This window comes from Trichomycterus rosablanca, chromosome 6, assembly GCF_030014385.1.
Source record: "Trichomycterus rosablanca isolate fTriRos1 chromosome 6, fTriRos1.hap1, whole genome shotgun sequence".
NCBI classification, from domain to species: domain Eukaryota; kingdom Metazoa; phylum Chordata; class Actinopteri; order Siluriformes; family Trichomycteridae; genus Trichomycterus; species Trichomycterus rosablanca.
Genome location: NC_085993.1, coordinates 34,804,480 through 34,822,510, shown reverse-complemented (window position 1 = coordinate 34,822,510; position 18,031 = coordinate 34,804,480). Strand labels below are relative to the sequence as shown.

Below are 18,031 nucleotides of genomic sequence, written 5' to 3'. Positions count from 1 at the left end.
GTTTATTAATAAATTAAATGAAGTTGAGCAGACAAAACATGAAATATCTCAGGTTCATCATGTCTGCAATTAAAAAGTCAAAGTAAATGTAAGAAACTCTGTTTTTTTACTATTTGCATTTTTCATGCTGTCCCAACTTTTTCTGATTTGGGGTTGTATAATATTTCTGTAAGATACTGTGGGAATTGGTATTTTCAAAATGATTGGCGATGTACTGTGCAGCCCTATGTGAGTGTAGGTAGCAAAAAGTATCTGATAAAATAGATTTGGGGAAAAATGCATGGAAAAGTAAAAATGAAGTTGATCAAGATGTGAATACATTTAAAAATAGAACTAAATATTATTCAAATAATTTGCAAAATCAGAAGATGATTAGATTATTATTTTATGGAAACTGTGATGGAAGTTTGGAAGTAGTTAGAAGTAACAAAACAAGGCAAGAATGGCCAGCATCCTCACAAAGTTCAAGCCACCTATACTGTAATCCTTTAAAACAGTGTAACAAAAATTTACTTTCTATGTTATGCCATAATTGACTTTGATTGGTGAACTGTCAACCCACATGCTTATAGCATTAGTTATATGCTTCATATGACATTGCTATGTGACAGATTCTCACTTCAATTCTGTAAAATAGCAGAGGTTGTCTTGTCATAAAATCTGTTCCCACAGGCCTTGATCATTAGCGAACCAAGACTCTACCAGCTCCCACAGCTTGGCACCATAAAAACATTGCTGTTGCTTTAAAAAATCAGCACATCATTTTTAAATTCAGTTGCATTTTGATCAACACAATTTTACTTCAAAATGCTTCTTCACTAAATCCATTTTTATCAGTTCATTTTTGGTACTGTCCGTCACACAGCTCTGGTCTGTTTTTATGTGTACTTAAGTGCTTGAAGATTAAAGATATACCAGCATGCCTCTGAAATGTGAAATGTTCTTGGCATGCTCTGCCCACTTGCTATGAAAAGTGCAGTGTTTGAAATACGTAAAGTCTACCAGAAGTAAAATGCATTGGAAATAAATCACTCCTTTTTTTTCCCTTTAATGTTCCTCAGTTCTCCACACATCATGTCTTCCCACTAGCCACGCTGTGGGTGGAACCAATATCTGAGGAAAACACTGGCCTGTGAGTGCACTACTGTGTACCATGCTAATCTGTGTTTGTTAGTATTGCTGTCCTAAACAGTGTTTTGTGTCGGGCAGGTACGGCCTAAAGTTGACCTCACCTGAGGAGAGCTTTACACTTCTGGCCTCGTCACCATCAGAAAAGGTAACCTATAAATCAAACACGGTAACACACTGATATTTGCAAATAGCAACAAATCCCCCCATTCTGCAGTATGATTGGCTTGTATTTCTTACCAGTTAATATAATACAAAATACACCATATTGCCAAAAGTATTCACTCACTCATTCAAATCATTGAATTCAGGTGTTCCAATCACTTCCATGGCCACAGGTGTATAATACCAAGCACCTAGGCATGCAGACTGCTTCTACAAACATTTGTGAAAGAATGGGTCACTCTCAGGAGCTCAGTGAATTCCAGCATGGTACTGTGATAGGATGCCACCTGTGCAACAAGTCCAGTCATGAAATTTCCTCACTACTAAATATTCCACAGTCAACTGTCAGTGTTATTATAACAAAGTGGAAGCGATTGGGAACGATGGCAACTCAGCCATGAAGTGGTAGCCACGTAAAATGACAGAGTGGGGTCAGCGGATGTTGAGGTGCATAGTACGCAGAGGTTGCCAACTTTCTGCAGACTCAGTCGCTTTAGACCTCCAAACTTCATGTGGTTTCAGATTAGCTCAAGAACAGTGTGTAGAGAGCTTCATGGAATGGGTTTCCATGGCCGAGCAGCTGCATCCAAGCCTTACATCACCAAGCATCATGCAAAGCGTTGGATGCAGTGGTGTAAAGCACGCCGCCACTGCACTCTAGAGCAGTAGAGACGTGTTCTCTGGAGTGACGAATCATGCTTCTCCGTCTGGCAATCCGATGGGGGTTTGGCTGTTGCCAGGGGAACGGTACTTGTCGGCTCATTTTACAGTCTGTGACGTGATTTTCCTGGCCGTGAATTAGGTAGAGCCTTAGTTATATCACAGTAGCCCCAGTATCAAAACAATGACACATAGCTGTTGTCTATATTTCGATCCTCATAGAATTCCCAAACATTTCAATCTTCTATAATCACTTAATTACTGTGTTATTCCAGGCCAAGTGGTTACGGGCCATAAATCAGGCCGTGGAGCAGGCATTAAGTGGAGCAGGGTCAGACACTGTCCCTTTTACCTCGCGGGCAGACCCACCCATCTCTCGAACCGCCTTCTACACGTTCTATAAGGACAGCAGATTAAAGGAAGCCAAGTTTGAGGGCCGCTGGGTGTCAGGCAAACCTCATGGCAGGTGAGTAATTCTAGTAATTCTAGATTTTTATGATTGTAGATGTCAGAAACAGATCTTTATTTAATTTTCTTGTGTTTTAGAGGCGTGTTGAAGTGGCCCGATGGGAGGATGTATACTGGAACATTTAAGAATGGACTCGAGGACGGGTCAGTTACAGTCTTTACTATAATGGGCGAAACAGTGGTATGACATGCTAACCCACCACTGCTGAGATCTCGAGCTTTTGAGTTTAAATCTCATCTCTGCTACACAGACATGACTGGCTATGTCTGAGGGTGGGCAGGCTGAAGGGATTCCTCATTACTCAATGCTTCTTGAATTGCAGCCTCTACTGGCTGGTTGATGGCACTTAGAGATCAGTGTGTGACTCTCTATGTGCAATACTGATCTCTGTGCTTTTTTTTTTTTTTTTCATTTCATTCACTTTAATGAAGGCAAAAGTCTCGAAGCTGGCTGTTTACAGGTACTTATTATTTATCCTCCTCAGCTTTGGTGACTACATTGTTCCTAACAAGAGCCTAAACAAGGATGATCATTACCAAGGGCAGTGGAAGGATGGCAAGATGCATGGCTTCGGGACCTTCAGGTACGTTTGTGTGGGTGGGGAACATTTTTTTTATTATTATTTATTGTCTGCTCTTGTTGATATTAAAAATCTATTGCATATATAAATCCTGACCAACATGTCATTTTTAGTATTTTATAATTAACTATTATATAGCAGTGTTTCCTGTACTATTATGTTTTATACTATGTCATTATAGTAGATTATAATATAGTTGTTTGTGTTATTATGGTAGATTATACTTATCTGACAAATAACAGAAAGGTTTGTGCAGAAAGTTCAACTATAAGTATAATGATTTCCCCTTGGGTCACCACCCTAAAACTAAGATAGGTAAGATTCCTTTCTTGATCCCATGGGGGAATTTGAGTGTTACAGCAGCTCCAGCACAGTGTAAATGCAGTTACAGTAGATAAAATAGGGTAGAATAAAATACGATGGAAACGGTGACGGCGGGAGGAGTAGTAATTGGTCGTGTCTGAGAGACTGAGAGAGAGCTTATAGTCTGGATTCAGCGCTCTCTGATTTCCATCTTTTTGTAAACTCAAAGAAGCTTTAAGGGGAAGAAGATTTTCATGTGATGATGATGTGAAAGCAGCGGTGCTTCAGAGGCTACTCGTTCAACCAAAAACATTTTTTGCTGATGGCATTAAAAAGGTGGTACGACGCTGGGAAAAATGCATCGCAGAGGAAGATGACTAGAAAAGTGATGTCATTTGTTTTTAAAGAGTCAAAAAAAGTGCGGAAACTTTAAGAACCCTCGTACTATTACACTTCTGTACACAAATTACAACTATATAAGAAATACAGAAACATTACAATTAAAAAAAGTGTCACAGTAAAACCATACAATCTGTCAATGGAAAAAGTAAATAACAATAATAGAGTATAAAAAAAAGCAAAGCGCAAAAAAAGCAAAGTAGGTGAGAGCTGCTGCAACAGGCTGCCGACCATTCCCGCGCCCAAGGTGACAAGGTGTGCCTATTTTCACCTTTATCTCCAGATTTACACATTGGGTCTTTGTTAATATTATCTCTGAGTAAAGTAAACGCAAGCAAAGTGCTAATAAAACAGCAAAATTTATATAACATTTGTAATTTGGTCAAAATTTCATACATATTTCCTTGGAAATAACAATCCAGAAATTAGACACCATGTGATGTGGTGTTACTTTTTGTCTAATATTTCAATTTGGAGACCAAATAGTTTGGCGGGCTCAGAAAAGGAGGAGTAAAGCGTAGGGAGGGTGTCACAGCAGTGGGGTGTCTGTGTTTTTCAGCTAACTGGACTGATTAGTTAGTTTATATTATGCATAGTGGTAAAGCAGTAGTCAAGAAAGTAAGGCTAATGTTGATTACTGAGAAAAATGTCTTGTTTGTTAACCTGCGATAGATTTGCACCCTGTTTAGGGTATGTCTTGTGCCTTGTGTTTGTGGGTGGTGTTGAAACCACTGTACACCTTGTATACTCTGGACACTAATTGAAAGCTAAATGTTAAACACTGAACATGTTGTGGCTGATGTACTACATTTGTATTTTCAATCACATTTCAGTCAGTATTTAAAACAGCGGGCCAGTTTGCATCACTTGTATGCATGTGTGTGTGTGTAGGTATGCTACAGGAGAAGTGTATGAGGGCTCCTTTCAGGATAACATGCGTCATGGTCATGGCATGCTTCGGAGTGGAAAACTGAACTCCACCTCCCCCAGCGTCTTTATCGGCCAATGGGTGAACGACAAGAAAACTGGCTATGGCGTCTTTGATGACATCACCAGGTTCAACAAACGAACATTTTAAAATAATAAACATTTTGGTGCTTTCAGATTAAAATATTAATGTTAATGTTTATGTTTATTTGTGTGTATGTGTTCCTATCAGAGGGGAGAAGTATATGGGTTTATGGCAGGAGGATCAGAAGCAGGGAAACGGCGTAATCGTCACTCAGTTTGGACTGTATTATGAGGGCGCCTTCAGCTGCAATAAGATGATGGTATGAGCTTCTAGTCAATGCAGGAGATAAATCAGAGTAATCAGTTGTGTTTTTGATTCATTTTGTCCGTCTTTTTATTTTCTCTCAGGGTACAGGTGTTTTGCTTTCAGAAGATGACACCACATTCGAGGGGGATTTCTCAGAAGACTGGACTCTCAGTGGAAAGGTGATTTCCAAACTCACAAAAATAGCTACTAGAATTTACATCGGATTCAAAATGTGACTCCTGGCCAATCACTGCATTTGAGTCCTGCATTTCAAATCCCAAAGCAATAAGCAGGTCTGATTTAGATGGTTGCACACAGAAGCAAACAATAAAACTTTGTATTTAACACACCAGCGCCGAGATTCTGAGCTCTCAAATAAAAACGTTTATTTTTACAAAACATAATCAAGTTGGTCAACCAAAAACTTTTGTCAATTAAAATGTTCAGGAAAGTGAACAACTCAATTTTACAATATTTTCCTACTTTTTTGAAAATATAGTCTGTAAATAAATAAATACTATAAGTGTGCAAATGGAAGTTATACTTTGCTTGCCCAATTTTCCTCCCAATCTAGTCGTATCCAATTACCCAATTGCATTACGCTTCCTCTCTACCAATGCTGATCTGCACTCCTAATTGAAGAGAGCGAGACTGACACACGCCCCCTCCGTCACGTGTCCGTCCGACTGCATCTTTTCACCTGCACAAGGCGTGTTCATATGTGGATCAGCTTTGTGTACGAAGAGAAACACCCTGATCACATTATCCCTCGACTCTGTGCAGGTGCCAACAATCAGCCAGCAGAGGTTGTAATTGCATCAGTTATGAGGTCCCCTCTGGCACCCTGCCCTTGAACAACAGCCAACCGCTGTTCATGTTGGCACCAAGCTTGCCGGTTCGAAATGTCAGCTCTAGTGTGTGGGGATCATGGAACTAAATCATTCATATTTTTGCAATACAAAATAATAATACACTTTACATTGGACAGAGTTGCGTTTTTGACATATGATGTGGTCAATGTGACTTAAATGTTTGGTCAAAATAACAGCATATACCTTCCAAAAAAGACTTTGATAATGCTTTTGGTATGAATGTTTAGCCTCTTTTACATGCTTACATTACACTTATGCTTATATTACACCCTCTTTCTCTAGGGTACTTTGACAATGCCTAACGGGGACTACATCGAGGGTTACATCAGTGGAGTGTGGGGGACTGGCCTGAAGATATCTGGGTGCTACAACAAGCCCAACCTGTACGACTACGATAAAGAAAAAAGACGTTCACTGTAGGTTTTGCTTTTACATGTTGGGTGTTTAAGGCATTCAAAGTGTACAATTTTTTTATTTTCTGTTTGTGTCTGTGTGTGGGGGCAGTAAACTGGGCCGGTTAGCTGTGCACCCGGAGGAGAAGTGGAAGGCCGTGTTTGGGGAGTGCTGGAGCAGACTGGGCTGTGACATTCAAGGGCAGGGGGAGACCAGGACTGCCTGGGACAACATTGCTATAGCATTAACCACTAACAAAAGACAACACAGAGACAGGTAAATGTTTTTACTGTATTTACAAGTTTTGTTAATCAAAAAAGTGCAGATTCCATATAAACTGTTCTTATGCTTACTATACTCTTCAGTGTAATATCAAATATCTTTGTAAAATGAAAGTATACATGTTTTTCATTACATTGGGCAGCATGGTGGTTCAGTGAGTAGGACTGTCGCCTCACAGCAAGAAGGTCCTGGGTTAAATTCACAGGTGTAATCCCGGGTCTTTTCTGTGTGGAGTTTGCATGTTCTCCCCGCTTAAGGAGCTCCAGTTTCCTCCCACAGTCCAAAGACATGCAAGTGAGGTGAATTGGAGATACAAAATTGTCCATGACTGTGTTTGACATTAAAGACTTGAACTTATGAATCTTGTCTAACGAGTAACTACCTGTCCTGTCATGAATGTAACCAAAGTGTGTAAAACATGACTTTAAAATCCTAATAAATAATAATAAATAATTTCATCAGGTATGCAAGTTTTGTTACATTTTGAAAGCCAGGATTTGGCCTTTACCTTGGCCATTGTGTTACCTGGCTTGTATCAATCCAACAATGAAACATGGTGGTGGCAGCATCATGCTATGGGGGTGTTTTTAGTGGCAGGGACAGGAAAACTGCTAATAACTGTGGGACACGTAAATGCAGCCAAATACAGGAAGATCCTTAAAAAAAGGATTTTGTCCTCCAAAGCAGCGGTCCCCAACCTTTTTTACACCACGGACCAGTTTCATGTAAAATATAATTTCACGGACCCACAGGGTGGGCGGATTTAAAATAAAATAACTATACTGCTTACAATACTGCTTTTTTTGCTGCAACGAGACGCTGCTTCCACCTGGGGGTGATATGAGACGATAAACACCACTGTGCTGGAAATGAAAGCAGTTTTCATTGTTGATGTAGCGATCTCTAATTATTTATTCATTCTGTGTGGCCCAGTTATAAATGATACTGGTACTGGTCCGTCGCCCGGTGGTTGGGGACCACTGCTCCAAAGCACACCTACACTTATAATGGGGCGAACGTTCACCTTTTAACACAACTATGTCCCGAAGCATACAGCCAAAACAACACTGTAGTGAGTTAGTGGTCAGTCAAATGTTCCAACTTTTCTGGATATAAAACTGGAATTAAAGAATTCAAATATTCTATTTGACTGTGATTGAGAGATTTTCATCATACAGGGATTAAAACATTCATTTAGTGTTGGAATCATCCAGTTATTTCTGCACAGTTTTTAAATCCATGTACATGTCTGTGTCTTCTAGTCCTGACCTTCTGAGTCGGTCCCATAATAAAACTCTGGAAAGTTTGGAGTTTATCCCTCAGCATGATGGTCCTGTTACCTTAGAGAAATATGAAACCATTCGCCGATACCTCATTAAGGTCAGCCTTGCTCTTCTGTTTCTCCCCCCCCCCCGAGTACAGTGATCAGAACAGTACTGTTTGAAATCTAGTTTTAACCTTTGATCTTAGGCGTGTGATACCCCGCTGCACCCACTGGGCCGGTTGGTGGAGGATCTGGTTGCTGTTTATCGGATGACTTACGTGGGTGTTGGAGCAAATCGTAGGTTGTTGCAGCAGGCCGTCAATGAGATTAAATCCTACCTCAACCACATTTTTCAGATTATCAGGTGTGTATGCTATAGATTCTTGTATTTGTTTTTTTGTTATCATGCTTTATTATGTAACTTTAGTAAGATCATTGTAAGTTGATCAGTGTGGGTTTGTGTGTGCGTGTGTGTGGGTGCGCTGTAGATTCCTTTTTCCCGATCTTCCAGATGAAGGAGGGTTGCTTACTGAAGCTTCAAATGCAAAGAAGGAATCAGAGTCAAGTGAAACCAAGCTAGAATCTCCAAAACCTGGGTCAGTCTTTTCTACAATCTCAAGATTTAGACTGTTTGAAGCCCAGTTGCATTCATGGTTTTTCAGAACAGTGGGAGGTTTTCAATGGTCTATCAAACAACATGAGGGGGCAGTTTGACAGAGAATCGCACAGCTGTGCTACCAGCAGTTCTGGACAAGATATTGGAACACTGCTGTTAAAAATCTGTATTCTTAAAAAAACGGTGGCCACTCCAAATCTCCAAGCCTTGTTTGACTTTGAGGTATGCTTGGGGTGGTTGTCCAGGTGTAAGCTCTAATGAAAAGCAAGCTTCAGCTTCCTCACAAAAGGCATGACGTTATATCCTAGGATTTTCTAATCCTAGCCACTGGTTCTAACAAAGTGGCAGCATCTTTTTCTGAAGAGACTAAACTGTTTGGGTTGAATTCTAAATGGTATATGCAGTGCAGATTTTAACAAATAAAAGAAATCAGGAAGCACCATCCCAAATGTAATATATGAGGTGGTAGCATCATGTTGCATGGAGCGAAGTCATTCTTTCTCTGTCTCCAAGAAATGTCCATTTAGGTGTAGGAAAGTGTAGTGAAAGTGAAATCATCTTATTTTATTATTTTCCCCATTACTCAGAGGTCCATGTGTTGTGTTCTTTACACCAGAATTTAAGTCTTTGCAAATTTTACAAGTATACAAAAGGATTCTGAATATGCACTCCAGCTTTGTAAAGCCAATTTGACAGTTGTTTTTTTGTTCCCCATTTGTATGTGGTGTTTACTATATAAGCATCTCATTATTGTTGTGTTTGTGTGTGTGTGTGTTCTTTTAAAGTCGTGTGGTCAGTAGTTCAGCCCTTCTCTTGCCCATCTTGCTGCCACGGCTCTACCCGCCACTCTTCACATTATACGCTCTAGAAAAGGAGAAAGAGGACGACGTGTACTGGGACTGTGTGCTACGCCTCAACAAACAGCCCGATCTTGCTCTTCTCGCGTTCCTCGGAGTCCAGCAGTAAGACATGTATACTAATACGTCTAACTGTGTTGTCTGTGCTGTATGTCAGTTTTTCACTAATGTGTCTGTGTTTTTGTAGGAAATTCTGGCCTGTTACCATCACAGTGCACAACGAAAAACAAAAGGTATGATTTAGTGGCTGCATTGTTTCATTTTTAAATTTGATAAGGAAATGACATGATTACAAGGTTTTTACTACCATTTTTATTGCTTCTGTTTTTTTTTCTTTCTTTCTTATTTTATTTTATTATATGAGGATCAAAGTAACCCAGTATGCATGTAACCCTTGTAAAAAAAAGTTTCCCCATGGTTACTCACTCAACTCAAATTTACTTAGTAAGCCAGTTTGGATAATTAACACGTTTTGAACCTTCTCAGTTAAGTAGTTAACTTTGAATGAATTCACTTGCCATGAATTTAAAGAAGCGCTAAGAAAATAGTTGAAAGGGTTACAAAGCCATGGGTAGGATTCTAGGACTCCACTGAACCACAGTGAGAGCTGTTGTTTCCCCAATTGCTGAATATTTGAATAGAATCTACCCCGAGGTGTATGAGTAGGGCTGGGCGATATAACAAAAAAACTCATATCTCAATATGCTTTTGAGCAGTAGCGATATACGATGCGATACAATATGATGTAAACTTGACAGAGTACAATGGCAGGCCACTGCCATTTACTTCAAATAAAAGTCCTGAAAAAGTTTAATATTTGATAATGCTTTGCAATCATTGCAAAATGAAAGTGCATGGTAAACATAAAGCAGCATAAAATCATAACAACTGCTTACCTGAGCTTCTCTTCTTCAAATTCAGACCAAATCTATATTCGTGTGTTGTTCCATTAGGGATATAATCCACTTTTTTGTAAATGTTTCCTTCATGTTTCCAGATTATTTCCAGAATATATATATATATCCATATTCAGAATATATATATATCCATATGGGAGCTCCAGTTTTCTCCCATAGCCCAAAGACATGCAAGTGAGGTGAATTGAAGATACAAAATTGTCCATGACTGTGTTTGACATTAAACTTGTGAACTGATAAATCTTGTGTAACGAGTAACTACCATTTCTGTCATGAATGTAACCAAAGTGTAAAACATGACGTTAAAATCCTAATAAATAATAAATAAAATAATAACCATCCTTGGAATAAACTGTTTTAACATTTTTTAACAATTCGGTTAGGTAAAATGTTCATATATTGTATATGTGTGTTCTCTAGGTTCTATCCAGCACTAAAGATGCTTGTTTTGCTTCAGCAGTCGAGGCACTACAGCAGATCAGGTTAGTAACAGTGCATTATAAGCTATAGTGGAATTTGTCTTTGCTTAATTGAGTTTAATTTCTATGTATTTATATGGTTTGCAATTTTGCGTCTCCAGCACGACATTCACCCCCTCAGACAAGCTGCAGGTCATCCAGCTGACCTTTGAGGAGATAACTCAGGAGGTGCTGTCCTTGCTGAAACAGGACTTTCTGTGGTCCATGGATGATCTGTTTCCTGTTTTTCTCTACGTGGTGCTGCGTGCTCGGTATGCTATACAACACTGGATACATTTAAGAAGAGTGAAATGCTTGACCACTATCCCAGTCCTGTAAACTACTGTCATCCATCAGTAACTCTCTGGCTTGGATTTTAAATGAACACAATACTCAGTCTTAAATCAGTCAATAAATCAGTTTTAATGTACTCAGTAAACCTTTATTAACAGCTACACCATAAGGCATTCCAATTCATCCCAAAGTTGACCTCAGATGAGGTTGAGGTCAGGACTTTTTGCAGGTTGTCAAAACTATGCAATTTATTATTATTTATTTCATACTGTTAGCAACTGGTAAACACAATAATTAGGTTAGTGTCCACATGTTTTTGGCCACAAGTTTGCACCAATTCACTCAGTCACTCCCTCACTTTCTTAATTGCTTATCCAGTTAGGGTCGCTTGCTGGAGCCTATCCCAGCTTTTCAATAGGCGCAAGGCACACAGTAACACCCTGGACGGGGTGCCAGTCCATTGCAGGGCAGGCTCACATACACACACCCATTCACCTATAGGGCAATTCAGTATCTCCAATTAACTTGACTGCATGTTTTTGGACTGTGGGCGGAAACCGGAGCTCCCGGAGGAAACCCACGGAGACACGGGGAGAACATGTAAACTCTGCACAGAAAGGATCTTGTTGTGAGGCGACAGTGCTACCCACCGAGCCACCTTGCCGCCCTGCACCAATTCAATCAATAGAAAAAGAACGGTGCGAATTATGTTGCCAGCATCTTAATCCAGTCAAATCTTTAATAAAATGTTATTCTTTTTACTTTAACTGTCACAAGGTTTACTTCATCAAATTTGCATGCAGATTTTTTTCCCCCATCAACCAAATGGGTTTTGGCAGGTCTGGTTCAACCAGTAAACACAAGACGCAAGGCAGGAATATGCTGGACAGGGCGTCAATCTTGAAACACTTTTTGTTAAAAACTCTTGGATGAAAACCTGCATACTGAAAGGAGCTTAGAAGCTTTTTTGGGGGTGTTTAGGTGGCGCAGAGGTAAAACGCTCTAGCACATCAGAGCTGACATTTTGAACTCATCGTATCCGGCAGGCTGGGTGCCTACACAAACAACAATTGGCTGTTGTTCACACAGGGTGATGCAATTACGACCTCCGGTGGCTATTGAGACAAGGGATGATGCGGTGATCATGGTGTGGCTCTCTGTACACAAAGCTGATCCGCATATGAACTCGCCTCGTGCAGGTGAAAAGATGCAGTCGGCTACTGCACACGTGTCGGAAAGGGGGGCGTGTGTCAGTTTCGGCTCTCCTCAACCAGGATGGGGATCAGCATCAGTAGAGAAGAATCGTAATACAATTAGGTAATTGGATACGCTTAAGTCAGGATAAAAAGGGGGGAAATGCAGGAACAAAATAATAAATAAGTGAAGCTTTTTTTCTATTAGCTCTTGTAGGTAGATTGTACACATTCATCTGACCATTTGTTCAGTTTGTATTCATACAGTTTGTGTTCATAGTGCTGTTTTAGCAATACATTCAAGAATTGATTTAAAGCACTACACCAGGTGTATACAGCGCAAAAATGATATTGATGTTGTCTTTGTCCTCCAAGGATTAGAAACCTGGGCTCAGAGGTCAGTCTGATAGAGGATCTCATGGACCCTTGTGTGCAACATGGCGAGCACGACATCATGTTCACCACACTTAAGGTACTGTACTGAAATGTTCCTACACCAACTGATAAATGTGCATACACATGATTACATCTTCTGCTCACACTGTTTGAAACTCTTGCTTTCCCTATCAGGCATGTTACTATCAGATTCAGCATGAGAAGATCACATGAGGATCTGAATATTCACACCAGCCACCACCTTCAGACTGTAAGTACAGCTGTGCAAGAGGCTGAACTGGATAATCAACTGACTGAATGATGGGAAAACCTGTCCAGGTTCCTCATCCTCTCTGTCTGCACAGCACAGATCCAACGGTTTTATTTATATTACAGAAATTCTAATAGATTGTACATTTCCACACCCTGTTTTCAGACAAGGTTTCTCACTGCCGTCTCTTCTTTTGTTATTTATATGTTCCTTTATTACTGTGAAAGATCGGGTGTGTAAATTCACAGCTGAAGTCCTGTGCAATGGTACAATGAAGAGAAAAATGTTCAGGACTCATGATGCTTTAATGCATTGTTAAATTTAATATCTGCCAGCAGTACAGCTCTGCAACAAGTGAAGGTTTGCTCAGTGAATGCACTTGAACAATAGTGGTATCATAATAATAGTAATAATAATAGTAATAGCCGATACAAATTCAATTAAATAACAGGCTTATTTTAATAGCACATCTCATAATAGATGTCAAATTACCATTACAGATTTATTTCATGTTGAATATTCAAATTAGATGCATCTGATGCTGGATCAATATCATATTGGGTTTGACTTGGTTACCAATCCTTGGTGAAGTTGATCAAACATGTATGTAAACACAGGATTTAAACTGTTGTCAAACCTATCACCATCACACCCGAAATTTCTCCTCTAACTAGGCACCAAAACCTGGTAAGAATCTGCCAACTTGCTTACTAAGATGATGTCAGTATTAGAAGATCAGCAGACTCAGTCAGGAATTGATCCAATCCTTACATTATTACAGTAACAAAGATGACTGTTCGTGCTACTGTTATGAAGTTATACATGTCAGGGTGGGCTTTAGGACAAATTCTGTGTCCAGATATTTTAAATCACACATTTAACACATGTAGTACTGCCACTGGTTGGATCGGAAAAAATCCAAGCCAGTACTAGTTCAGGTTCAGCCAATACTATTTCCCCCCAATATAAATAAGAGATTAATATATTTATTCATTTATGGTTGCATTAAGATATGAAACAGCATGAATGTATTGTGCATACGAGACCACTGTCTTTATTCCAGTGACTTAATTTACTAACTTAAGTTGTCTTTTTTAAAATAGTCAATGGTTTGCTGTTTTTACAATTTTACAGCCTCAACAAGAGCACAATCGTAGGTGGTTCAGACATGCTGTGTAATAATCTACAGCTTTAGTACATTAGTTGCCAATGTTAGATGCAATAGTGCAGACAGTGGTCACAATTTGCCCTCAACTATCAGATTGGTGCATCTCTACTTGAACGCCTCATCAATCAACACACAGTTCTCTATTGAAGGAGCTTTGTAACAGTGCATAATGATTTTTGACTGCAGTTTATTCAAGTTAAATTTTAAAATCTTTTGGGTTTATTCTTTGTACCATAATGTAATGCTATAACAGAAGTCTGGAGCTGATTTGAACTAAGCACATAAGTATGTTTATATTATTTGTGGTTTGGCTCTCAGGTGCCAAGTATGTTCAATGTGATAACTGCGTCTCTTTTACGTGTGAGTGTTTGTTAGTGCTGCTTTCAGCAATACTTTGTACAGAACTTCATGTTCTAAACAGTTGTGATTGATGTTTTAAACTGTTTTATTTATTTTTAGTTTTATGTTTTAGAAAATCTAGTTGCAGTGATAATCCAGGCAATGTTGATGATCTAATCTTGATTATCAACCAGTCAACTTGAATTAAAGTTACTTAAACTGAAGTTACATTGTGCTATTTTTAATAGTATGGAATGTTATGTACTACCAGAGCTTTGTGTTGTGCCAGTAGGGTTCTGGTATCAGCAAAATGACTTGCCAATACCATACTATATATTTTCACACACACACACACACACTTTAGTTCTTCAGTAGAAGTTGTTTTATCAGAGAGCTAGACATTCATTTTTTTTTTTTTTTTTTTTTTTTGCATTTTTCCCAGTTTTCCTCTCAATCTAGTTGTATCCAATTACCCGATTGCTTAGCATTTCCTGTCTACTGATGCTGAGCCCTACTTCTGATTGAGGAGAGCGAGACTGTCACACGGCCCCTCCGACACGTGTGCAGTAGCCGACTGCATCTTTTCACCTGCACGAGGCGAGTTCATATGTGGATCAGCTTTGTGTAATGAGAGCCACACCCTATCCACATTATCCCTCGACTCTGTGCCGGCGCCACCAACCAGCCAGCAGATGTCGTAATTGCATCAATTATGAGGTCCCTATCCGGCTTCCCGCCCTGTATGAACAACAAATCAATCGTTGTTCATATAGCCGCCCAGCCCAGCCAAACCGACAAGTTCGAAATGTCAGCTCTTGTGTGCTAGCTTGTGCACTGCGCTAGCTTGTGCACTGCGCCACCTGAGCGGCAAGAGCTAGACATTCTTAATTTTCAAGTAATTGCCAATCACAACCAACCAACCAACTAGCTTATAGGCTAATCATGCTAGAGAGGATAACTCTGTATTGCCCCCTAGAGGTTGGATGTAATTCATGGTCACCATCAGTAACAGGACAGTATTTTACTTTGAAATAGCCAGTTGATACATGACTCACATCTGATTTATTTGATATTAATTGATGATTAATATTTATTGCTATGAAAAAAGCTATAATTTATTTAGCAGTGATGTAAAGTCATCCAAACAGTGCATTTCATTTATTCAAGCCTTGCATATTTTATCTGTAACACACATTACTATAAAGAATTGTGAAGTTATCAGGGTTTATGAGTGAATATAAGGATGATATAGGAGAAAAACTTGGTATTTGATATTAGTGTTAAACCTTTTGGCTGATACTTGAGGATTATGTAGCAGTATTGGTATTATAATTAGTTTAAAAAAAAAAAAAACAAAGATAGAGAAAACTGGACCAGTTACATCACTGCACCTTTATTAAGCAGGAAAAGAACTTATTCCTATAGAATGTTTTACTAATATATTATGCACTTTATGCATATCACGATCCTCACACTGTAGTATAAAGATGCAGTCATGTCACTGATTCCATTTTTTCTTAGTTTGTGAATGTATTTTTTTGCTTATTTGTTTTTAATAAAGGTTTTAAAGAGAAAAAAGTAATGCTATTGGGAAGGAGCCACACATGACTCCTTATCTTTAAATATTGAACGTTCAGATAATAACATCAATCCTTGTTATATTTATTAATAATTGATATGAGCCGCTAGCACTCATTGTGCTTAGTGATGAGATTTCAGGTGTTCAATATGTGTAAATAATTGAGCATGAGAATGATTAACAGTGTTAGCGGTGAGTAACTGATGATTGATTTCCTGTGACTGTTACTTAAATTTTTGGTGTCTCACACACTCGATTTCAGTCGTTATTTATACTTCCAGTTCAATTTTGCTCTCTTTGACCTATGTTCAGCTGTGTAAATATTGTCTTTCAAATAGAAGTGAAGGTGTATCCAACTGCTTCTTACTGTACAAAACTGTCTCAGTACTTATAAATGGCAATAAAGTGGCTGATGGTAAATCTTGCATATAATTCTTTAACTCTTTATTTTATCTGTTGTCAAGTCTAACCTAGTCATCCTGACTGTCCTGACACTTACAATACGATGGTTTTTGTGTGTGTATTGAATAATAAAACAATGTACATGAACCAACAAACAAAACAATCTTCAACAGTCACAGCAAGGCCATGGTTCGAATTAAAAGAGGGGATTGGGGGGTCTGACCCCCTTAATTAAAACTTGGACTGCCCTTCCAATGAGGTAAAAACAACAGTTCAGGAAGTTGTTAGCTAATATACACTGCCTGGCCAAAAAAAAGGTCACCACCTGGATTTAACTAAGCAAATAGGTAAGAGCCTCCCATTGGATAATTACTGCATGGGTGATTATGTTTCAGCTGGCAACAAGTTATTTAACCCTTACTGATGCAGTGAGTAGCTTCTCATTTGTTAAACAACCATGTCGAAAGACACATCCTGTGGTCATGGAAAAGATGTTAATCTGTTTCAGAAGGGTCAAATTATTGGCATGCATCAAGCAGAGAAAACATCTAAGGAGATTGCTGAAACTACTAAAATCAAGTTAAGAACTGTCCAACGCATTATTAAAAAGTGGAAGGAGAGTGGGGAAACATCATCTTCGAGGAAGGAATGCGGTCGGAAAAAAATCTTGAATGATTGTGATCGGCAATCACTTAAACGTTTGGGGAAATCAAATGGTAGAAAAACTCCAGTAGAACTCAGGGAAATGTTTAATAGTGACTAAGAGTATTTCCACATGCACAATGTGAAGGGAACTCAGCTGTTTAGTCCCAATCCCTTGTGTAGCCTTAAGAAAACCAATTGTCAGTGAGGCTAACCGGGAAAAACGGCTTCAATTTGCTAGGAAGCATAAAGATTGGACTCTGGAGCAATGGAAGAAGGTCATGTGGTCTGATGAGTCCAGATTTACCCTGTTCCAGAGTGATGGGCGCATCAGGGTAAGAAGAGAGGCAGCTGAAGTGATGCACCCATCATGCCTAGTGCCTACCGTACAAGCCTGTGGGGGCAGTGCTATGATCTGGGGTTGCTGCAGTTGGTCAGGTCTAGGTTCAGCAACGTTATGTGCTCAAAGAATGAGGTCAGCTGACTACCTGAATATACTGAACGACCAGGTTATTCCATCAATGGATTTTTTCCTCCCTGATGGCACGGGCATATTCCAAGATGACAATGCCAGGATTCATCAGGGGTCAAATTGTGAAAGAGTGGTTCAGGGAGCACGAGACATCATTTTCACACATGGACTGGCCACCAGACCTGAACCCCACTGAGAATCTTTGGGATGTGCTGGAGAAGACTTTGCGCAGTGGTCCAAATCTCCCATCATCAATACAAGATCTTGGGGAAAAATTTATGCAACTCTGGACAGAAATAAATGATGTGGCATTGCAGAAGCTTGTGGAAACGATGCCACAGTGAATGCGTGCTGTAATCAAGGCTAAAGGTGGTCCAACCAAATATTAGAGTGTGTGACCTTTTTTTTTGGCCAGGCAGTGTATATATATATATATATATATATATACAGTGTATCACAAAAGTGAGTACACCCCTCACATTTCTGCAAATATTTTATTATATCTTTTCATGGGACAACACTATAGAAATAAAACTTGGATATAACTTAGAGTAGTCAGTGTACAACTTGTATAGCAGTGTAGATTTACTGTCTTCTGAAAATAACTCAACACACAGCCATTAATGTCTAAATAGCTGGCAACATAAGTGAGTACACCCCACAGTGAACATGTCC

The 18,031-nt window shown here is 39.3% G+C and overlaps 1 protein-coding gene across 1 annotated transcript in view; it reads left to right on the top strand.

Annotated features, from left to right (window-relative positions):
• als2b (alsin Rho guanine nucleotide exchange factor ALS2 b) overlaps positions 1-12,905 on the top strand; it is a 43,008-nt gene extending 30,103 nt beyond the window's left edge. The window contains exons 17-35 of the mRNA XM_062997758.1: positions 1,062-1,132; positions 1,210-1,276; positions 2,229-2,419; positions 2,500-2,565; positions 2,907-3,005; positions 4,596-4,760; positions 4,864-4,975; positions 5,064-5,141; positions 6,117-6,250; positions 6,339-6,503; positions 7,772-7,889; positions 7,980-8,137; positions 8,262-8,369; positions 9,175-9,351; positions 9,434-9,479; positions 10,584-10,645; positions 10,744-10,893; positions 12,484-12,580; positions 12,679-12,905. Coding sequence (XP_062853828.1) covers positions 1,062-1,132; positions 1,210-1,276; positions 2,229-2,419; positions 2,500-2,565; positions 2,907-3,005; positions 4,596-4,760; positions 4,864-4,975; positions 5,064-5,141; positions 6,117-6,250; positions 6,339-6,503; positions 7,772-7,889; positions 7,980-8,137; positions 8,262-8,369; positions 9,175-9,351; positions 9,434-9,479; positions 10,584-10,645; positions 10,744-10,893; positions 12,484-12,580; positions 12,679-12,717 — 2,103 coding nt within the window. The 3' untranslated portion in view covers positions 12,718-12,905. The remainder of the gene's footprint in view (positions 1-1,061; positions 1,133-1,209; positions 1,277-2,228; positions 2,420-2,499; positions 2,566-2,906; positions 3,006-4,595; positions 4,761-4,863; positions 4,976-5,063; positions 5,142-6,116; positions 6,251-6,338; positions 6,504-7,771; positions 7,890-7,979; positions 8,138-8,261; positions 8,370-9,174; positions 9,352-9,433; positions 9,480-10,583; positions 10,646-10,743; positions 10,894-12,483; positions 12,581-12,678) is intronic.
• The last annotated feature ends 5,126 nt before the right edge of the window (positions 12,906-18,031 follow it).